This window comes from Leucopleurus acutus, assembly GCF_964270905.1.
Source record: "Leucopleurus acutus genome assembly, chromosome: X".
NCBI classification, from domain to species: domain Eukaryota; kingdom Metazoa; phylum Chordata; class Mammalia; order Artiodactyla; family Delphinidae; genus Leucopleurus; species Leucopleurus acutus.
The window spans coordinates 1643107-1666493 of NC_139148.1; the positions used below are offsets into that span (position 1 = coordinate 1643107).

Sequence of the window (23387 nt, forward strand, 5' to 3'; positions counted from 1 at the left end):
CAGTGTGAGGCTACAACCCTCCCCAGAAGCCTCTAGGACACAAGCTGGGTGCAGAACCTCCCAGGAGCCCCCCAGCCTTGGTGTGCTCCCCCATATTACCGAACATTACACTGCAACTCTCTCCTCCTCTTTGTAAACAACTCTTCTTTCTCTGTCTCCACACAGCCGGCACCTAGCCTGCCTCTCTGGCTCAAAACAGCTGTGCGTCAAATGTTTGTTGAATGAATGCACAAGCTCATCTGATGTCCCACACTGTGGAGCTGGAAACTCTGGAATTTATAAATCTGGTGCTTCCACTGCTGCATAGCACAGGGACATCAGCTTGGGGCTTTGTGACCACCTAGAGGGGTGGGATAGGGAGGGTGGGAGGGAGACGCAAGAGGGAGGGGATATGGGGATATATGTATACGTATAGCTGATTCACTCTGTTATACAGCAGAAACTAACACACCATTGTAAAGCAATTATACTCCAATAAAGATGTAAAAAAATTAAAAAATAAAAGAACCTACTGTATAGCACAGGGAACTCTACTCAATACTCTGTAATGGTCTATATGGGAAAGGAATCTTAAAAAAAAAAAGAGTGGATATATGTATATGTATAACAGGTAAACTTTGCTGTACACCTGAAACTAACACAACATTGTAAGTCTACTATACTCCAATAAAAGTTTAAAAAATAAAATAACTCTGGTGCTTCCAACCAGTTCTTTTTTTTTCTTTTTTAAAATTTTACTGAAGTATCATTGATTTACAATGTTGTGTTTAATTTCTGCTGTACAGGAAAGTGACTCGGTTATACATGTATACATTCTTTTTCATATTCTTTTCTGTGACAGTGTATCACAGGGTATTGACTATAGTTCTGTGTGCTGTACAGTAGGACCTTGTTGTTGAACCATTCTATATATAATAGTTTGCATCAGATTGTATTGTAATATATATACCGAGATGTATGTAAAATTTATACATTTATATATAAATAATATATATATCGCATATGATATAATTTCTATCTGAAAGGTGTAACTCAGGTGTATGCAATTGGAAACAAAATGCTTCCCTCCACACAGAGGGGTTATTTTCTAGAAGCCTCTATCCAACCACTTCTTACACAGCTCAGGTGGAAAACGCGGAGAGAGGGCCAGGTGAAATTCGCTTCTCTGGCCCCAGCATCCCCAGCCAGACTGACTGTCCCGGCCACCTACAAAGAAACTGAGGTCCACGGATGCAGCGCGACTCTAAAGGTACAGGGTCTTCAAGTCGTAGAAGCAGAGATTAAACATGAGTCTATACTCTGATCGTTGCCTTGGCGTTCTGCTGGGTCTGGCGTTGGCGTCGCCCTGCAGGAGGCTTCTGGGGAAGGACCCCGGGCAGGGAGTGTCCTGCCTGCACCCAGGGTTGGCGCCTTTGATGCTGGTGCATCTCCCATGCCCGCGGGAAGCAGACCCAGGACACCCATTGGTGCGGGGCAGCCACCTGTTTCCCCAGCATCTTGAGGCTGGTTGGCAGCGTAGCGCAGGGAGGCGGGCTCCCCAGGACGCCCTTCAGCATATACAGGCACACGCCTCGCGGGCTCCGGGCCGTGCCGTTTGGGACGGAACGCCCAGCCCTTCGGATTCCGGCAGAGGCACTCAAGTTTGGTTCATCCTTTCTGCTTGGAGACATTGCCCGTTTCCCTTGCCAACTGGGAAGCAGAAGTCAGCACATCCGCCCAGCGAGGGTGGGGTGGCCGGATCGCCCAGCGCGCGCCCTGAAGGTTCACCTGAACGGAAACCGAGGATGGAGCCCTGGTGGGGGCTCTTCTACCTCACGTTCCTGTGTTCTCTGATGCACGTCCGAGGTAAGGGAGGGTTTGCTCTGGGGAGAGCCGCGTGGGTGTGCATTTCTATCTGGCTGCTTAAAAAAAAAAAAAAAACCTCCGCCCCAAACCACTTCCACTCAGGAAATGGCTCTAAGGTGCCAGATAGTAGAAAAACAAAAAAACAGACCAAGTATGATGGCTTTGAGGGGAGAAGAAGGGGCCGGGTACCAATTCGGGGTCTGGGAATTGGATCCAGAAGTGTAGGATGCGGACTCAGTACTTAGAAGCGAACTGTTTTTGTGGTCTGCTTTTGATCTCTGTGTGTCACACACGGGAAAAAAGTGACCCGTGTTCCTGGGGCGTGTTGGGATTTTTCAGTTCCTTGTTTTCGATTTAAAATAATCAGTGCTGCGTTTCTGGATGGGGACAATGGAACTGAGACCCAGCTTGGTTCTGTGGGACTGATCACCCAAGATTGGGTTTGCTGGAAGGGCAGCCTCCGTTCAGGTTTTTAGTGACACATTTCTCACCAATGTCACCCCTCCTGTTGGCAAATTAAAAGCATCTGAATTGTTGACGCCCCAAACTTCAATACAGGTTCTTCTGGTGATGCCAGGATTTTGGTTTGTCGGGGAGCAGAGGTGGGGAGGGACCTAGTTTGGGAACTATAATTTACCCATGACATGGAGGATTTAACCGCAATTGGATAAGCTCCTTTGGTCCTCATTTGAATTTTAAGAGGTGGAGGCCCAGGCAGGATTTAAGAGTGAGAAGTGTTGTAGGTTAGGAATTGAAAGGATTTCATTTGGATGGCAGTCTTGTGACATTTCCTGTTTATCCTGTTTGAGGATGGTTGTTGAGGGGCAGATGTGGTTTTGTGAGACATCCTGGCACCCAGAGCCCAGGATCTTCCCCGAGACCCTTGCAGGAATCCTTGCTGTCTGCACATCGTGCCCCCCCGGCACGTGGGTCACGCAGAAACGCAGTCCAGGCGCTTCTGTTTGCAGGGAGACGTTAGTCCCTGAACTGACACCAGGGCTGAGAAGAGCAAGAGAGCAGAGCTCTGATTCTACACAGACCCGCCCAGAAGCCGAGCCAGCAAAACCTGTCTGAGCGTTTATTCCTGCTGCTGTGCACACGGTAGGAACTGTGGGTTCACCTGCGGGCTCAGGCAGCTCTGCCTCCTCCCAGGCACGGTCGGGTTGCTCCTTTGGGGATAATGGGATGCCAGATTCCTTCAGCGCATCACGTATGTGCTGGGGAAACGTGTTGTGGATTTAACCGCTGTTCTTCAGAAGAGAAAACAATGCAGGAGCCGGCCCTGGCTGACGTTAGCTGAGTGCTCCGTTACGTTCTTTTGATGAGGGCGTGACTTGCGACAGGCTCCGCGGGTGTTAATCGAGTTCATTCTCACACAGCCTTGGGCTGGGGCTGCCAGGCGTGGTGCACTTTTTCTTTCTTTCTTTTTAAATATGTTTCCTGTTTTGATCGAACACGGAACTTTTTTTTTTCTTTCTGAAGATGATATTATTTTATTTTATTTTTGGCCATGCCGCACAGCATGTGGGATCTTAGTTCCCTGACCAGGGATCGAACCCCTGTCCCCTGCATCCCTGCATTGGAAGCGCAGTCTTAACCACTGGACTGCCAGGGGAGTCCCTTGATGCCCTTTTTTTTTGATGCCCTCTTATAGATGGGTACACGGAGGCACAGAGGTGTTCCATCATTTGTCTGAGGTCCCATTGCTGGGAACATGCACAGGCAGGAGAGGTGCGAGGAGGGACGGGAAAGGTAGTGAGGTCTGGATCAGGGTGCGTCGGTGTGAAGATGTTGTGCAGCTGGCCCGAGTCCTGGATAGTTTGTTAAATGCATGGACCACCCCCTCACACCCCAAACCACCAGCAGCTGTCGGCGTGAGCGAGTTCACGAGGTCCCCAAACACTTCCTGCAAGGCTGTCAAGCTGCTTGTTACCTAGGCTCCGGAAAAGCAGACTATCGCTATGGTGAACGTCACTTAACCGTTCTTATAACGACTAAACTGTGTGTATAAAATAAAAGAAGAATTTGATTACAGTCCTGAGGCATAGGGGTTTACAATGCGGCGGTGTCAGATTTCCAGTGTATTGAATTACCTTTCGCTATCAAACCTGGGTGCACTTGAAGGACCATGAGACCAAGACAGGTCTTCGAAAAGCTGATAGAAGCAGAAATGGAAACGCCAGGGGCTGCTTGTCGTGTTTGGTTTGTTGAGGAAAAAATCTATCTATCTACCTTTCTATCTACCCACCTATCTATCTACCTACCTATCTATCTTCTGTCTATGTATCTATCTATCAACTATCTAATATCTATCAACCTACCTACCTACCTATCATCTACCTATCAACTATCTAACATCTATCAACTATCTATCTACCTATCATCTATCTATCAACTAGCTCGCTAACATCTATCAACTATCTATCTGTCATCTAGCTAGCTAGCTATAATACAGGTATAACTCTAGATTTTGTATATACATATACATATATATATATATTTCCTTATATTCCCCTTTTTCCTGTATATCTATTGTATCCTGGGTATACATTACCATTTTCCTGTATCTATATTATACAGTGGCTCTGAAATCCCCTTCTACATGTATTGTATCTTCTTCTCTTATCAGACAAGACTAAACATCTGTGTGTGCTTAAACAGAGCTCCTTTTCTACCTACAGACTAAAAACGTACCGGCATCCCTTGGTATTTGAGGGGGATTAGTTCCAGGACCCCCGGGACACCAAAATCAATGGAAGCTCAAGTCCCTTATATAAAATAATGTCATATTTGCATATAACCCACGCACTTCCTCCCGTAGACTTTATTATTTTTAATTTTTATAAATTTATTTAGTTTTGGCTGCGTTGGGTCTTCATTGCTGCGCGCGGGCTTTCTCTAGTTGCGGCGAGCAGGGGCTGCTCTTCATTGCGGTGCACGGGCTTCTCATTGCAGTGGCTTCTCTTCCTGCAGAGCACGGGCTCTAGGTGCGCAGCCTTCAGTAGTTGTGGGTCGAGGGCCCTAGAGCACAGGCTCCGTAGTTTGCGGCACGCAGGCTCTAGTTGAGGCGTGCGGGCTCGCTAGTTGCAGCGCGTGGGCTTAGCTGCCTCGCGGCACCGGGATCTTAGATGCCAGGCCAGGGATCGAACCCACGTCCCCTGCATTGGAAGGCGGATGCTTTACCACTGGACCACCAGGGAAGTCCCCTGAAATAGAGTATTTTTAAAGACAATTGAGCCAGAGTCAAAAGGGGCACCTTAAATTTGCCTGAAGGAAGTCGGGCTTTGTTCCCTGGGAGTCCTGCTTCAGCTGGGTGAAATCCCTCAAGGACAAGAACGTCCTACCCATGTATGGCGTGCAAAGTGGCTTAACCTGTGGCCGCTGGTTCCGGAAGGACTGGCTTCAATTAACCCACGCTTCAGATGAAGCCTGTAAATTCCTATGTAAGGAATGGAAAGCGATTGTCTTGAAAGGCAGCGGTTCCGACACTGGCCGGAATAATAAAATCTAAGATCCTGCCTGCCTGTGGGGGGTGGGATTCTTATCCCCTGATGGACCCACTCAAAGGTAATTAAATTCAGCACCTATAAATGCTGTTGCTAACGGCTGTAATAAGGGTTTTAGATAGTAATCAGCTTTCCCCCCTCTTCTCAGAGCTAGCCTGGGGCTGTTTTTCTCCTTCGGAGGGAATAGTTCAGGGGTTAGTTAGTGGGAACTGGGACATGTACCTCTATCGTGGTCGCCTCCGCCGTGGAGGCGGGGTGGGTTTTTTCTAGTGCATGGTGTCCTCCTCAGCACTGTGTCATGATTATTCCAACAGCTCTGCCCTTTGCAAAAATTCCCCTTGTCCTGTAGGCTTGTGGGTCTGAGAAGTTCAGGGAAGCAAACTCTGATACAAAGCATCTTAGAATCTTGCTGGGGTAGAATTTGACTGGGGAGGGAGGGGATGGGTTACTAGAGATAACGAGAGAATGCCTCCAAGTGCCACTCAGGTGGTTTCATCTCAAAATCCCTCCTAAATAGCTTTGCTTTTGGAGGGTAGGGGTTCTTGGGTATGGCGCTAAGACCTCCCACCCCGCAGCACGAGTCCTTTTCAACGCCCATCTCCAGGACGTCAGCAATGGGTGACCAGCCTTATGATCGCAGACCCCACGCGGCTCCTTTCCCCTCGGTGTTTACAGAGCCCAGAACATGTGGGATCGATTAGCAACGGCCGAGCCAGCTAAACTAAGCAGATCAGAAACACGTCTTATGTTCCCAGCCCCGTCTTAGGCTCCGAGTGGAAAAAAAAAAAAAAAGATAGTGGAAGTAGTTGCCCTGGGGAGCTGCATCCCCCCTGCCCCCCAGCTCCACCGAGGTTGAACCTCTGAATCAGCAGCGTCCACCTGAGTGATGTCCCTGGCAGGGCTGCACCCGGTGGGGCTACGATTTGAAGCACGTGGGGAGGGTCTGGGCTGCAGCCCCTCTGGGGCTAAACCACTGGCCTGCGGGACTGGATCGTCGCCAAGCCCAGGGTAGGGGAGCGCCTCATACTGGGTGCAGCCCGCCAGCTCTGTGCATGAGTCATGCCCACGGGCCTCCCAGCAGCGCCACAGCTAGGGACGGCTTCCTCCACGACCTCTCCTCGTCAGAAGCATCTCCACACGGAAGGAGGCTGCTGGAAAGAGAAGGGGACACAGAATGGGGTTAGGGCAGGGCGGAGGGACTTGGCTGTTCTCAGAGCCCCAGACGGCGCTCCCTGGCTTCCGGCCGTGAGAAGGCCAGCCGGCAAGGCTACCACATCCCCAGAGACGACCCAAGGCCCTTTTGGAAAACAGCTCCCGCCCAGCCCCGTTGGTTGTGCGATGGATTCGGGAGAGGCCGGGAGGAGACAGATCACAGAGGCTTTGATCATCTCAGGTTGGAGGACACTGTGTAGGTGCTTCTTCACGGGACGCCTGGAACTCCTGGGAAGAGCCTGGTGAGAGTTACCTGTAAACTGCCAACTGGCGATTAGAATGCAAATTCCGGAGCTGCCCTTGTAGCTGAGGGGCACTGGGGGCCCTGCACCGGTATCTGTCCTTTCAAACTGCAGGGAGGGTCAGCCACAGCCCCACTGGCAGCCCTGGAAGGCATGTGTCTTCAGAGTCCCCAAGGCTGACGCTGATTCCTGTCACCCGGCCCCTGCACAATGACCCAAAGCAGAGAGTGGCCAGCTTGTCCCCAAAAGAGGACCTGGCAGAAGCTGGAGGGACACAGACCCTGGCCAAAGAGAGGGGCGCTGAGGACAGACGCGGGACCTCCCTGTGTTAGAGGCGGCTCTCCGGGGTTTGGTGTCTAAACGCACTGAGCCCCGGCCTCCAGTCCGGACCGTGAGGCTGCCGGCGGATGCCCTCTGACCTCAGCTCCTCTGCCGTCCAGTTTCAATTATATTGAATTGTATAATCTATGGATTCTGTCTCAACAGAGCTCTTTTCAAAAGCTCTTTTTTATCAGCCAAAGATGAGATACAAGTTGGTCAGGAGCTCAGAGGTTTTCTGATTGGGCTTCCCTAGTTTTAGAGGCAGTGAAAGTGATGGGTGGGATGTGTGTGGGAAGAAGCCCTTAAGCTGGCAGGAAAGGAACACTCAGCTCGTTAGAAAGGTTTTGTGTGTGTTTTTGAGATAAAATTCACAGGCATCAGAGTCACCCTGTGAACGCTTTGAAAGTGAATAGTGCAGACGTTTTTGTTCAGCATGTTCACAATGTTGTGCGACCATCACCACCATGGAATGCCAGAATGTTCTTATCACCCCCATAAGGAACCCCGTACCCGTGAGCAGTCGGTGCCAGTCCCCCCGACTCACTTGTTATCCACCCAAGTTTCTCCGAGTTGAGCTTGTAAGAAAACTGAAATCCAGCCTCCGCTTCTCTCCAGACCCTAGACTTCCTCATAGTATTTTTAGCAAGTCTGAAACTGGCATGCCAACAAAATATCTGGGCCCCTGAACACTGGGAGGGAGCCGGGGTTGAAATGTTTGGGAAATGCTTGCGGGGGTGTCACGGAGAGGCCAGGGCAGCGCGATTCTGGGCCTCAGTCCAAGATGCATTGTGTCTTAGCCATAAAGGAAGATATCCATAGTTCCAGCCACAGAGCCGCCACCGTACTGCATTTCCCGAAGGCATCCCCTGAGGTGTAAACTGGGGCCAGAGTGTCTCCCGGTGCGTAAACCACTATCTTTCACACGGCTCACGTGTCACCTCCTCCAGGCAGACCTCCAGGTCGGCTCACACAAGACGTGCAATTGCCCCCGCTGCCTTGTGGTCCCCGCTACACCCTGTCCCCACCTTTAGGGATATTCACGGGTCTCTCTCCCCTAAAGAACCAGGAAGCAGGGCTAGTGTCATGGAAGGTCCCGTCCCCATTGGGTGACAGTGTGCCTCGATCAGAGTCGCAGTTCGTAAATGTTTGCAGAATGCACGGGTGCTTTGGCTTTCCAAGACGTCTGTGTGTTTTGCTCGAGGCAGCTGAGATCCCAGGAGCATCTCCCTCCTGTTTAAGACGGGGATACCAGGAACTTCCCTGGTGGCGCAGTGGTTAAGAATCCTCCTGCCAATGCCGGGGACACGGGTTCGAGCCCTGGTCCGGGAAGATCCCACATGCTGCGGAGCAATGAAGCCCATGCGCCACAACTACTGAGCCTGCGCTCCAGAGCCCGCGAGCCACAACTACTGAGCCCGCGTGCCTAGAGCCCATGCTCCGCAACAAGAGAAGCCACTGCAATGAGAAGCCCACGCACCGCAGCAAAGAGTAGCCCCCGCTCGCTGCAGCTAGAGAAAAGTCCGCACGCAACAACAAAGACCCGGCACAGCCCAAAAAATAATTTTAAAAAAAATCTTTTTTTTCCTTTTTTTTTTTTTGCGGTACGCGGGCTTCTCACTGTCGTGGCCTCTCCCGTTGCGGAGCACAGGCTCTGGACACGCAGGCCCAGCGGCCATGGCTCACGGGTCCAGCCGCTCCGTGGCATGTGGGATCCTCCCGGACCGGGGCACGAACCCGTGTCCCCTGCATCGGCAGGTGGACTCTCAACCACTGCGCCACCAGGGAAGCCCCTAAAAAAATTATTTTTAATTAAAAAAAAAGATGGGGATGCCATTGGCAGCAACATGGATGGATCTAGAAATGATCATACTAAGTGAAATAAGTCAGAGAGAGAAAGACAAATACCATACGGTATCACTTATACTTGGAATGTAAAAAATAATACAGATGAACTTATTTACACAACAGAAACAGACTCACAGACATAGCAAACAAACCTATGGTTACCAAAGGGGAAAGCGGTGGGGGGGGGGGGAGAATAAATTAGGAGTTTGGAATTAGCAGATGTCAACTATTGTATATAAAATAGATAATTAGCAAGGACCTACTGTACAGCACAGGGAACTGCATTCAATATCTTGTAATAACCTATAAGGGAAAAGAATCTGAAAAGATATATATATGTATAACCGAATCACTTTCGCGTACAGCAGAAACTAACACTATATTGTAGCTTAACTATACTTCAATAATAGTAAAATAAAAAAGACGGGGTGCCGTCATCTTCCTTCGGAGGCGTCTTTGGTGAGGGGCGCAGCCTGCCAGGAGAGCCAAGATGTTGGGTTGACAAACACACCACAGGGGAAGTGGAGAGAGAGGGGGGACTTTGGTCTTCCGCTGACCTCACGGTGGGTGCTGGGCTTGACCTTTGCACCAGGGGGCATGTCTGGGCAGGTGGGGCCAAGGGGGTGGAGACAGGTGTCAGGGGCCCCGGCGGTGCCGTCGCGGTGTGGCCTAGCGCCCTGTCCCCCCACAGGTCAAGGTGACTTTGATTTGCCGATGCTCTCGATGACCCCGGTAAGTGCCCGTCTTCCTCTAGGAGATGCTGTGCTTCGCGGTCTGTGTCAGCTCTGTGCTGCCTCGGGGCTGGGAGTGGCGGGGATTCCGAATTCCAGGCAGTGAGAGCTCTGTTTTTCACCTAAGACACAAGCCCCGGGAAATGGACCTTCACATCCGGCCTTAGCTGTGGGGCTCGGTCTTAGGTCTTGGTAGGTCTGGGCTCCCCAAGCCAGGGGTCCGCGCATACCCTGGAGGGTTTTCCTTCTCTTAAATGTGGTTCACCTCTATTCGCGGAGCATCTACGACTTGGAAGACCCCCCCTACACCCCACCTGTGTGTGGCCACTACCCTTGAGGTCAGCTGGACCTTCTTGCCAGCAGAAAGGCTGACTGTACATCTCCTGGGCCCGGGAGGAAGGTCTGGATTAAGGCCCACAGTCAAGCTGGGTGGCAGGAGCCTTCAGACCTGGGAGCTTGGGGAGGAAGGAAAGGTTGTGACCTGTAGGCACAGTGGGAAGAAACATCAGTGCTTGTCTACTTAGAAAAATCAGCTTCTCCTGTCATCAGGAGAACCCCCGGTCCCTCATCGCACATCAATTACGGTGGATTTTCCGAGAAGTAAAGAAGGGACGTGATCACCAGACCCACTCAACTTAAAAGGATGACAACCAGGGCTTCCCTGGTGGCGCAGTGGTTGAGAGCCCACCTGCCGATGCAGGGGACGCGGGTTCGTGCCCCGGTCCGGGAAGATCCCACATGCCGCGGAGCGGCTGGGCCCGTGAGCCACGGCCGCTGAGCCCGCGCGTCCGGAGCCTGTGCTCTGCGACGGGAGAGGCCACAGCAGTGAGAGGCCCGCGTACCGCAAAAAAAAAAGAAGCTTGAGAACCAGGGGACAGGGTGGCCTCCAATAGCAGCCCGTCATCACTTCTCCACTTACGAGCCGGGGAGCGACACTCAGCACTTCTGTACTCTCAAAGGGGCTGCTTTTTAAAATGAAAACACACCTTAGGAATCATAGAATTTTAACAATATTTCTTCTGTAGAGAATGGCATTTTGAAAGATATTCATTATCTAAGTTTTTACATTTCTGATATGTTGGAATTTTTACTACATATTATTTTGTAATCAGAAAAAATTGCAGACATGTAAGAAATAGAAAGAACAAAATAATGGAGGCAAGACCTGCTCCCTCCCCAATTTTCCCCACTGACTGAGGCTTTTGCTAGTGGTAACCGTGACAGAGCAGATATGAGATTATTGTCAGAGCACCAGACAAACTTAGTGCAGATCAAAGCTGACACGCTGCTTCCCCCGTCTGACTGCAATGGTGAAGGGCTCAGTCCTTCCCAGAGTGGATGGGCTGCAAGGTCAGGGTTATAGGAGGGCCAGGGGTTGCAGCCACACTGCGGGGCATTGGGAGGTACTGCCCCACATTCAGCCTGGGCGGTTGGCACAGGGTCTGGGATGGATAAAGAAGGAGCACGCCCAGGGTAGGGCACACGCAGCTGAGGGCTGTGGTGCAGAATCATCGGAGGCGTTTTATCAATTAAAAAACGTCATCAACCTGTGAACTGGCAATTCCCTTCCTAGGAAGAAAGGGAAGGATTGAAAGGAGAGACTCAGACGCATACGTGTTTACAGCGGCGTAACTCATCATCGCCAAAAGGCAGAAGCTACCCAAATGTCCATGGACGGATGGATGGAGAAACAGCCTGGGGTCCAGGCACACAGTGGAATGTGACTCAGCGATGAAAAGGAGTGAAGCTCTGACCCAGGCTACCACGTGGATGGACCTTGAACCCACGATGCTCAGTGAGAGAGGGCTTTCTGCAGAGAGGAAGGACCCTGTCCACTGTGCACCCGGCAGTTCCAACCTCCCTCACCCTTGTCAGGTGCCACCCCTCCAAGCACCTTCCCCCAACCTCTTCCTCCTGCCCCTGTCTGCCCACCCACACTGCACCCCCCAGACTCACTGAGCCTGGCCGACAGGTACTCTGCAGCTGATGCCCCGTCCACGAGTGCTGACCTCAGGGAACCGAAACCACCTGGGAAGCTGTGGACCACCGCGTTTACACACCCCCGGCAACAACAGGCCCTCCGCAAACTTCTGTCACGTGAAGAAACACGTGCAAGAAAGTGAGAGAAGCATCGTCCTGGAACTGGGGGAAGCTTCTCTCCAGATCTGCCTTCAGCCGCCCTACCTCTGCTCCGCAGGCACGTTTGTGGGGCACCAGCTCTGCGCCCCCTGCCCGGGATGCTCTTTGCTAAGTCTGTCCTCCTGCTGGCGTCCCAAATCTCGCTACCTCACCTCCTGCAAGGCTCGGATGAAACTTACTTCCTAAGGAGCTTAGCCGACCACCCCAGGAAAGCTTTGCTCCCCCAGCGGGACCCCTGCATAGCTCCCGTGGAGACTGGTGGGCGTGGGTTTTAAAGATGCTCTTATTCTCCCCCCCCCCACCCCCGAATACAGAGTGGAATTTGTGTTCATATCATGTCTGTGTTAGCGCCTTGAAATTCTCATTGTTTATTAGGGCATTAACGATTCTTTCTTGGAGCCGCACGTAAATCCTCGAAGCGTACTGAATGTATGTCCTCTCTCTCCACAGAGCCCACCAAGAAGCCGAGCTCAGGTGAGGGACTCCCTGGCTGCACAGAAATGAGGCTGCGCCCCTGAGATGAGGTTTTTGCAGGTGTTTCTAGGGACGTGGAGTGTGTGAAAGAGGGGCAGGTGTTTAAAGCAAAGCCTAGTCCTTGGGGAACTGGAAATCAAAATCACAGTGAGACATCATTCCTACTAGGACTGCTAGAATCAAAATATGGGCGATACCAAGTGTCGCTGAGGGTGTGGAGACATTGGAGCCTTCGTGCGTTGCTGGTGGGGATAGACAACGGTGCAGCCTCAGCGGAAAACAGTCTGGCAGCTGCTCAGAAAGCTACGTATAGAATTTCCCTATGACGCAACAGTTCTACTCCTGGGTATAGACCCAAATGAACTGAAAACAAGGATTTCAACAGAAACACGCACACTTAGGTTGATCGTGTATAATTCCTACGTTAGTCCAGGAGAGAAAAATTAAGAATAAAGTTGATGAAAAGAAGGATAAAGTTGATTGAATGAAGAATAAACTTGATTAACTAAATAGAGAAAAATGAAGAATCAGCTTGATTAAATGAAGAATAAAATAAACTTGATTGAATGAAGAATAAAGCAAACTTGATTAACTAAGTAGAGGTCCAGAAATTTGAAAAAAGAAAAGAAAGGAAAAAAAATAAAATAGTAGGAATAACGTAACATTAATTACTGTAGATGTAAAATGATTTAATGACTATGTTAAAAGACAGGGCTTAAAGCACTTTTAAATCTGTTATATGCTATTAAACAAAGTGAAAGTAAATGTTTGCGTAAAGAGTTGGAGGCAGATACCGGAGGGAAGTGGCATCACGTAGCAAATGTCGCACAAGATAATCTTCAAGGAGTAAACAGTTTTTTGGGTTTTTTTGTTGGGTTTTTTTTTTGCGTACAATGTAAAGGCTAAACAGTTCCTTTTGTAACTGTGTGTGTGCAGTTTTCTCTTTAAGTTCTACGTTCCGAGGTTTTCCATCTAGTGGCTAAGTGATTTTTAGCGGCTCGGTGGTGATCTGTGAGCAGCAACTGTGACTCAAATACAAGATCTAGTTCTTATTTTATAGGCTGCTACCGACGGAAGGACATTCTTCTCTTCTGAACAGGCAGTGTTGTCTTCCCCCCAGATATCGACCCAAAGCCCACGCCTCCCCACCAGCCACAGCCCGGAAATCCCGACAACAGTGGAAGTAAGAAAGTTCATTCATTTCAAAGCAAGTTTGATGAAAGGTGCCTCTTTTTTTTTTTCTTTTTAACTGTGAGTTTTCATCTGACTGCTTCTGAAGTAGGAACCAACTCAGCTTTTATGGGGGGGGGGCAGTTTGCACCATTTTATTTCCTCGTTGCTCAGACACTTGGAGAATGCTGAGCATTTGGGGACGTCGTGCATTATTGTGCTGCAATTTTTTTTTTTTTTTTTTTTTTTTTTGGTACGTGGGCCTCTCACTGTCGTGGCCTCTCCCGCCGCGGAGCACAGGCTCCGGACGCGCAGGCCCAGCGGCCATGGCTCACGGGCCCAGCCGCTCCGCGGCACGCGGGATCCTCCCGGACCGGGGCACGAACCCGCGTCCCCTGCATCGGCAGGCGGACTCCCAACCACTGCGCCACCAGGGAAGCCCTGTGCTGCAATTTTAATCAGGCTGGAGGACGAGTCTTCTTCTGGCTGTTTCCGTGGTTCCTAATAAGTTCCCTTGCAGTGTGTGTTTTAGGTCATTTATCTTCAGTTTCTCCTTTGTTTTAAAAGCTTGGCAGACACTGCGCCTATAGATCACTTTTTAAAAAAAGGGGGGGGGGCGGGAGGGGGGTAATATTAGCCAATAGCCCATAAAGTCCTCAGCAATTCAAAAACCCTAAAGACCTAAAAGCTGACCAGGCAGAGGTGACCAGTGACACTGGCCAAGTTGAGAGCTTGCGGAAGCTTCCTGGAAGCTTGGTGTGGCCTTGGGATGGGTGGAAATTCATCTCCTCGGCGGTGGTGATGGCCATGGTGAGGGAGATGTCATGAAAAGTAAGACGTAAGGTTCTACGAAGGTGTTACCTAATTGCAAAGCAGCCCAGGCCACTAACTGCGTTCGTTAATGGACGCTTACGTCACTACTTTGTCATCCTTGATACCGAAACTTGGCCTCTGTACAGCGGTGCCAAATTGAATCTCAGAGACAGAGTTTCAGGTGAAGTAGAAAAGAATAGCTTCGTTGCTTTGCCCGGCAAAGGGGGACACAGTGGGCTCCTGCCCTCATAACTGTGTCCCTGGGCTTCCCTGGTGGCGCACTGGTTGAGAGTCCGCCTGCCGATGCAGGGGACGCGGGTTCGTGCCCCGGTCCGGGAGGATCCCACATGCCGCGGAGAGGCTGGGCCCGTGGGCCATGGCCGCTGAGCCTGCGCGTCCGGAGCCTGTGCTCCGCAACGGGAGAGGCCACAACAGTGAGAGGCCCGCGTACCGCAAAAAAAAAAAGTGTCCCTACCTGGGGTGGGATTCGGTGAGGAGTTTTATAGCAATGGTTCAAAGGGTGGGGCTGCTGAGAAGGACCAGGGTGCCTGCAGGGCCTGTACTCCTTCAGTCTAGACATCACCTGGGCTCAGGGGGTCTCCTGATGGGCTTCTGTGCTTCTCAGAGGTTGTCAAACTGTGGCCTTCTCTTTGGAATGAAGAACGCCTTATCGAGTAGTTAACATCGTCCATTTGTTGGGGTTTTCAGTATCTGACCAACAGTATTGTCACGTGTATCCCTTGAGGGGAAACCAGGACCTGCCCCCAGGCTGCACTATTGTGTCTTCACTGCTTCTCCCTGGTCTCTGCATCCCCTCCCTTCCCTGACTGGCAACTACTTGAATCTGCCCTGTTGGAACTCAGGGAAGGTCATGGGGGCTGAAGGAGGCCTATTTCCTGTAATCAAGAAACGGGGGACACAGGAAGGCTTTTGTGCCCAGGAGCTCCACAGGGCCCTGCTCGGTTTCATCCCCTTTCGTTTTTTTTTTCCCCCTCCAATTTTAACATCCCAGCTCCATCGATTCCTTTCTTGTAAAAATCCCTCCCAGCCTTTTCAACAAACTGTTGTCCAGTGGAGCGCTGTTGTTCTACAAGGTGCCATGGAAATCCCTCCTGGGGAGCGTTTCTTGCTACAGGCTATTTGGGGATCTCGGGTTAAATGTATTCCCATGGGCTTCCCTCCTACGGGGTCCAGAGAATGTTGGATGCTGGCCATCCTGTAAGATGAGTCACCCGGACCAGGGTGACTCACCCACCCCAGGGCGTGGGTAGCAAGCCTCATGCTTGGGAGGGGTCCCTCTGTGACTCAGGGTTCCAGCAGCTGACACATTCCAAATGAGAGGAAGGTTGCTTTCTGGCCTTTGTTTTCAAGCTCTGCTAAAACCCAGTGGGGAGATGCCTTTACAATGGTACCCCCAAATAACGAATTTATATTTGATACGAGTTATATGGCTTTTGGTATCAGCCTGACTGTCCCTTAGAAGCTAGTTCTGCTGATGGTTTATTGTGTATTGGGGAACACGTCTTGATTAAGGGGTTTTGGAACACTGATGAGACTCAGTGAGTATACTTTCTGCCTAACCCGTTTGGAACGATTCATAATGAAATGATAAAACGTGTAGAAACAGGGACGCAGCAAACGCAACACAGACAGCAAACGAAGAGGGGAAAGAACTTGATTAGAACTTAAGTGTGGAAACAGCGACACAGGAGTAGAAGCTCTCCTTAAATTTCACGCTTGCCCTCTGGCTCACCCAGGTCCTGTGTGTGTCTCTTGAGAAGAAAGGTGAGTCATTGAAGGCAGTGGTGAGCAGTCCCTTGAATACAGGGTGTTCTGGAACATTCTGCTGTGCAAGAAAGGCTCTGCAGGTGGAATGGGAGATCCTGGCAGAGACAGCGTTTTGTGCCAAGGCTCTGGGGCAGGAAGCTTGGGCTAAGTTTGAAGGGCAGATTAAAGGCATTTGTGACAAAAGTTAAGATTAACTCCAGTGAGGGAACGTACACACGCACAGCAGGAAGGGTAACACGTCATCAAAAACGTGAGATGCTTCTGTCCTGGTATTGATGACGGGCTTTTGCAAACAACGTGACGTCTGCGATAACGCTAAACATCGGAACATTCACAGGGCGGCGTCTGCCAGATTCTTTTCAGGAATCTGTGAACTTCTTGCTTTCAGAACCAAAGGAGGAGGTTCTGGGCGCCAAGGTCAACACGGTGTTTAAAGCTTTGGAGATGTTGAGTACCAGAGGCTCTGTGAAGGCGAGAAACAGCAAATATAAACAAGCCGGAATGTCATGTTGTATTTCGGCCTTCTGTATTGTGTGAACGGTTCGTTGCGGGAAGATGTCATTCTTTTCCTAACATCACCTTGGTGTTTTCCAACAGATATCTATCCAAGGCCAAAGCCACTGCCACGTCCCCAGCCTGGCAGCTCTGACAACGGTGCAGGTGAGTACTGAGACGCCTTCCGGAAGCGTTGGGAGGGATGCAATGGACCATCTTGGAATTCTGTCCTCGGGCGCGTTTGAAATACGCAGAGGTTCTTTAACAAGGAGTCCACCTGCTGTTACCAATCTCTCTGTTGACGGAGGATGCGTTTTGTTTTGTTTTGTTTGGGGCTGAAAGAATGCAACGCGCCCCAAAGACATCTCACGTCACTATGGAGGAAGGGGATTCTCTGTGTCCTTGGTTGCCCTGTTTTGGGTGTTCCGTTGAGTTTTGCTTCCCCTGTCAAGAGCCGTTTGGGGCCACGTGGCCTGAGTTCCCACCATAGATCGAGTGACGTGTTGGGAATCCATGCACCTGGGGGAGGACCGCTCGGGAAGGGATGCTGGCTCATGGCGGTGGGAGAATCGCAAGAATTCCACGGCTTGGCCAGACACGTGTGCCGACGGGTGGGTGCTGGGCAAAGCTCAGCTCTACGGGCATCCTCATTTCCAGCTGGTTGGGTGATGGGGAGTTCCCCTGTTTCCGATTCTCTTGAGATATTATTCGAACGTTGAATTCCTAGGGTGCAAAACACCGTTGCTTACGCCCAGCCAGACAGCCTTCAGAGAGATCCAGGCATCATTTCTCCCCTGCAGGTTTCAGCTTGGGGTGGGGGGCATGTCTGTCTCCAAGACCTGACCTCTAGATCCTAAGCTGTGATCCTTTCTCTGCATCCCTTTGCGCTGCAGCAGGAGATCATGTTATACTTTGTAACGTGCAATGCCATGCAATTGTGGTTAATTTATTTCCTTGAGTCAGAATGAAAAGTACACACACACACACGCACGCACGCACGCACGCACGCACGCAGGGATTTTTGCCTTTCCTCCACTGATGCATCCCCAGAGCCAGAAGCCAGACGTGGCACACAGTAGGTCCTGTAAAGATCGGTTGCATGAGCAATGCCTTAGCTAACTTCGGCGACGGAGGGTTCACCCCTAAACGCCTTCATCAGGACACAAATACCCTCCACTGTTGTTGACTTGAAAGGTCTAACAGCCCCGCCTCCAAAAGGCTGTGCTCTTTGACGGACAGCGTCCAGCAGGATGTTCCTAAGGGGTTCTCTCAAAGCTGTTCTCTGTTCCAAGATGTTTCAGGAGACACCCTTTTATCATTATTATTATTAATTATTATTGGCCACGCGTCACGTGGGATCTCATGGAAAATTGTATCCGGGCCAGATTTGAAGGTGATCACCCAGGTAGAGCATCTCAGAAAAGTCTGAGAGCTCTTCCGCCCCGTTTGGAAGTCAAGGCCCACTTCTGTTAAGTTTTTTGAGACAGAGGGCTGGACCTCGCAGCGTGTACTAGTGACAGGTTACACAATCTAAGCGTCACTGTGGCCCCTTACAAGATGGAGAAGGAAGGTTACCTTGTTAGGAGCCGTCTTGCTGGCGCTGGGAGAATGCGGCCGTTTACGGTTGAGCAGATATTCCTGCCGATGGGGGAGGTCCGACCAACGCCTAAGGCAGGTACACGAGGCACAGCGAGGGGTGGAGACAGGAGGCCAAAGGGAAGAGAAAATTTCTTAGGTTTAAATGTTTCTTGCCCTGCCATGAAACCTGAATTTTATTTCACATAAAGGATATGATAAACGACACAGGTGAACGGGCAGATGAAGAGACACAGGGCGAGGGGGTCCCAAGTTAGGAGCTTCTGGAGTTGGGGTGCACTGCCTTCCACCGTGTAGATAAATTCACTCACTCGGAAGCTCTCCAAACCCCGTCTCCTGGGCTTTTGCAGAGGCTCTGTCCCGTGAGCCTGATGAACTCCTTGGCCACAGGACAGGGGTGAGGCTGAAAGCCCCCACCCTCCCATCGCTGGCTGGTTGCCCTGTTTCCAAAAGTCACCTCATGCACATAAACTCCAGTGTGGTTCTGAATAACAAAAGACACCTTTATCTCTTTTGTCACTTCACAAAAGACCCCTTTATCATTCCTATCGTTTAGGAAATTCCAAGGGGCTCTGTGCTTGGATTAGGGAGGAAAACCAAATACGTATATTTCTGATGAAAATCACAGTGTCCTGTCTGCATCCTCTATATAAATCTTGCTTGAGGCTAGGGGTGGAAGTAGCAGGTTGGGATCCAGGCCCGGCCCGGTGAGAGCCACGCCCCCTCCACCTCCACTGGTCCCGCTCGCCCCCAGCTGTGACGCCTGCATCTCCCCTTCCTAGCTCTGTCTGTCCCCACCTGCCCGCCGGGAGGCCAGCTCCGTGAGAGCAGAGGTTTGGTCTGCTCTGCTCGTGGCCGTGTCCCTATCAATTTCATGGCGCTGGCAGCAGAAGGCAGCCCGACCAGCTCTTCCGAATAAATGAATGACCGTGTGCTTGTCCCCTTCTAGGTGGAGACGGCTACCCCTCCTACGGCAACCCACAAGGTAACACACAGGGGCGGGGCAGCCCACCTTTCCAGGAGCGAGCTCGCCACATCGCTGTGGGATGAAGTGGGGTAGACGTGTAATGATTTCAACCTGAGGGTGTTCAGGGAGCACCTACTGTTCCCATGCTCGTCTGGAAGCTCCTGAACACACATGTCTGTCCTTCAAGGAGGGGTCCATCCTGTGGGGGTCAGAGAAGGAGGGCGAGGACAGTCCTCAGGCTGCAAGATGCCTCGGAGCTCCGAGAGCAGGACTGGGGCTCATGGACTTGCCACTGGGCCACGAATGGCGTCCCTTTCATTGACCACTACTGACCGGTAGCCAACATGGAGAGGAGAGGGGAAGTCATGGCATTCAGCCTTGGAGAGCCCCCAGAGGGCACTGCCAGCCCCATCACAGGTCCAGAAATGGGGGCTGTTGTTGTGTGTCCCTGGGAGGATGGGGTCCAGTCTCTTGGTCATCTGGCATTTGGGTGGAGGGTGACAGTGAATCTGCCCAGCTGACCCCAAGGCTTTGGGAAGAAGAAAGGTATTGAGGTGTCTCTCCAACCTTCAGACCCCATCCCCATGCGGAGTCAGTGCTGCTCTTTGCTGGGTGTAGGGACATTCTGGGGAGGTCCGTGGATGCGTCTCTCCTCGTGGGCAGGAGGGGTGCATCTCAGGGCAAGGATCCAGGTCTGACACGTGGTTTGACGGGGTCCACGGCAGGACAGAGGGACTCATCCTAGCCTGGGGCAGAATGGAGGGGCCCATCTCCAAGGCCGGGTCTAAAGGATGGGTGGGAGGCAGCCAGGACAGGAGAGGTAGGTGCTGTGCTAGGTCGGGCTGGGTACACCCCGGGAACAACTGTGGTGTATGGGGCCAGGGTGTGGAGTGTGATGGGCAGGGGGCAACACTTGGGACTGGCCAGGCGACCCCATGGGCACGTCTGCACTTTCTACATGCTCCATGGGAAAAAGCCTGCCCCTATTTAAGCCTATGTGACGCATGGATCAGAGGGCCAGTGATGGTCAGGGAGATCAGTGTTAAGACCCACTTAGTTCCCAGACTAAAGAAGATGTTGTAAAGACAGTGGACATGGGGATAAGAGGTCAGCCTGGAGGACCGTTTGGTAGTCACCATTGATATCACGTGGTTGTTTTGTATGGGATGGCAGAGAGGAAAGAGGTGTATCAGTTAGCGGTGCTATGTAACAAAAGAGCCCCAAACAGTGATTTTAAACAACCACCATTGATTATGATTATGTGAGTCGCAATTGGGCTAAAACCAGCCCACATCCATCCAAGAGGCCAGGCCAGGCTGGGCCACAAGGCAGCCAGACACGGTACCAGAGAATAAAGAGGAGCATCACAGCTTCACGTCTGCCGGTTCTACTGGCTGAAGACCCAATTCTGAGGATGATGACCTGGACCCCCCCCACCTCCCATGCCACCAAGTCACATGGTAGAGGGTGTGCATGGGGGGTGGGGAGCCCTGGAGAGCGGGATCCAGCAGGGGACAGGGTGAGACAGCAGCACAAGGGAGGGATAGATCCCTGGGCGCCGTGGTAACGCTCTTCCCAGCATCACGGGAGCCACATCCACGGCATGGCCACTCATCTGTCCCCTACGACACGCCGGGCACTTGCCTGGATCTGGTGTAGGACATGGGTGGTTATTTTAGATGGAAGCAACGATTTGTTCTTCTGGGGAAGTGTTGATTTTTGTCCCATCAAGCTTCCATACCTTGGATTTTGTGCAGGAATACCTAAGCTTCCCTTAAAGCATTGATGTTTGCTCTATGGTTGTGTTCAGAGCCCCAGCGTGATTTGAGGATCGGGCTATCAGGCACTTTTTGGTTAAAAAAAATTTTTTGCATGAGTGAACATTCTATGTCCCCAAAGCTACAGATTCATCCAAATTCACAAATACATGAAAAAACATATCAAGCCTATCTTCTGCGCAAAACTGTTGGATGCCCCAGTCCGGTAAGACTGGTTGGTAAGCTCTCCTGAAAGCAGAATCACTTCCTCGGGCTTCTTGTGTGAATAGGAGGGTGGGGAGGGCCGGGGATGTGATTGCAGAGTTATTTACAACCAGCGGAGTTCCGGCTGGCTGTGTTTTTCACAGACCATCTTACTTTTCTGGGTTCCTGCAGGCAACAAGATAGCAAAAATCGTGTCTCCTATCCTGTGCGGGGTGCTGGTGACCCTGGTGGGGGCAACGGGCCCGCTATTTCCAGTACAACAGGAGGTGGAATTGTTGCAGGACGAATGGCAAGTTTCCCTCCCAATTTTATCTTCCCTAAGTGTAAAGCCTGATAAGTATATGAATAAATGTAACAAAACAGAAGCAGACTCACAGATACAGAGAGCAAACTAGCGGGTCCCAGTGGGGAGAGGGAAGGGGGGAGGGGCAAGATGGGGCAAAGAGATTAAGAGATACAAACTGCTGTGTATAGAATAAATAAGCAACAAGGATATGTTGTACAGCATAGGGAATAGAGCCAATATTTTATAATAACTTTAATGGAATACAATCTATAAAAATGTTGAGTCGCTCTGTTGCATGCATGAAACTAATAGAATATTGTACATCGACTATATTTCACTTAAAAAATTACTTTAATAAAATAACAACCAAAACAACTTAGGTCCAATAGACACACTGACACGTCTTCCCACGAATCATCTGTATCTAGGAAATTTGTTCTTAAGATGAAAAATGTTTCATTTTATTTAGAATTTATTACTTTTCAAAAAGTCCTTGAAGTCGTTTTGTTTTGTTTTTTTAATATAGGCCTTTAGAGCTGATTTGAAACCACACCTAAATAATGGCTTTTAAGATCTCTTCTTGTTATACATTTTTTTAATTGAAGTATATTTGCTGTACAATATTATATGTTACAGGTGTACAATATAGTGTTTCACAAGTTTTAAGAGTTATACTCCATTTACAGGTATTACGGAATATTGGCTATATTATGTTATAAAATTCTTTGACAAATATGCGTCACTTAATTTAACTTAGGTAATGAAAGGCTAAATCCTTTTGAATACAATCTATCAAAAAAGTTCATGCAAAATGCATACTTTGATTTCGTGAGTAAAAGGTTTTGTGTCTGCTTTTGTTTAACAAGGCAATGTGTTTAAAAATATTGCAAATAGGGGCTACCCTGGTGGCGCAGTGGTTGGGAGTCCGCCTGCCGATGCAGGGGACGCGGGTTCGTGCCCCGGTCCGGGAAGATCCCACATGCCGCGGAGCGGCTTGGCCCGTGAGCCATGGCCGCTGAGCCTGCGCGTCCGGAGCCTGTGCTCCGCAACGGGAGAGGCCACAGCGGTGAGAGGCCCGCGTACCGCAAAAAAAAAATATATATATATATATATATTGCAAATAGAGTTGAAAGCAGTCACCCGCGATGCACCTGTGTGAGCTGTGTTCAAGTGTCACACTCAATAAGTGATAACATATTTTGAATTAAAAAATACTTTCTGGGGTCCTTCGCTGGTAATGTTATTTCTAATACAGTCCAGTGTAGAACCCCTTGCATAATGAAGGGATGTTAAAGCTGGGCCTTTATTACGGACCCACGGGGGACTTGAGAGATGCTTTTGAAAAGGTTTTCTCATCTGTAAGATTTGGTTTCACTGCCACAGACCTTACATAAGTAACTTGCTTTTGTTTTCAGTGAACTTTCAATCACAAGGGAGTCGGCAAAGATATTTGGGTGGAGTCTGCAGTGTTTGGACCCTTCTCCCAAAAGAAAACCACAGAAGGACTAAATTGCAAACCTTTCTGTGGAAAGGTGCACAGACCCCAGGGAAATGGGTTGGGGCCAGGGCTGGGGGCGTGCTGGGACTTTCTGTTTCACCTTTGGGTCCAGGCTTCCGGGTTTGAAGAATTACACGCCCAAGGACGGGTGGGTAGCCGTCCTTGGGAGCAGAGATCCTGTCTGCTGAATCAGGAAAGCCCTAAAGACATCGCTAAAGGGAAGATGGGCGGGGGGTGGGTGGAGAGGGGAATGCTTTATTGCAGAAACAGCAGCTCAGATGTTAACTCGGGGTCTCCCAAGGTTTGGTCCTGAGACCAACCATGTCTGAATCTGTCTGTGTTTTGCCAGGGGGCCTCCACCTCCAGGAAGGAAGCTATGAAACAAAAGCCTGTTCCAGGAGTATTTTTTTAAGGATTTGGGCGAATTCAAAATCCCAAAACCTGCCCTTGGCCTCCCTCTGCTGGTGGGTCGGTGGT

The 23387-nt window shown here is 50.5% G+C and overlaps 1 protein-coding gene and 1 long non-coding RNA gene across 2 annotated transcripts; both read left to right on the forward strand.

Moving 5' to 3' along the window:
- Positions 1 to 1784: 1784 nt before the first annotated feature.
- Positions 1785 to 21472, forward strand: XG (Xg glycoprotein (Xg blood group); the record flags this gene model as incomplete). The annotated part of the gene is given in 6 exon segments (XM_082865442.1): positions 1785 to 2030; positions 16056 to 16083; positions 16475 to 16537; positions 19127 to 19162; positions 21298 to 21365; positions 21367 to 21472. Coding segments are annotated over 6 exon segments (522 nt in total). The 3' UTR covers positions 21448 to 21472.
- LOC309977844 lies at positions 6773 to 13689 on the forward strand. The gene is made up of 4 exons (XR_014327099.1): positions 6773 to 6805; positions 9663 to 9703; positions 12292 to 12315; positions 13436 to 13689. It is a non-coding gene; the product is annotated as an uncharacterized lncRNA (long non-coding RNA).
- Positions 21473 to 23387: the final 1915 nt, after the last annotated feature.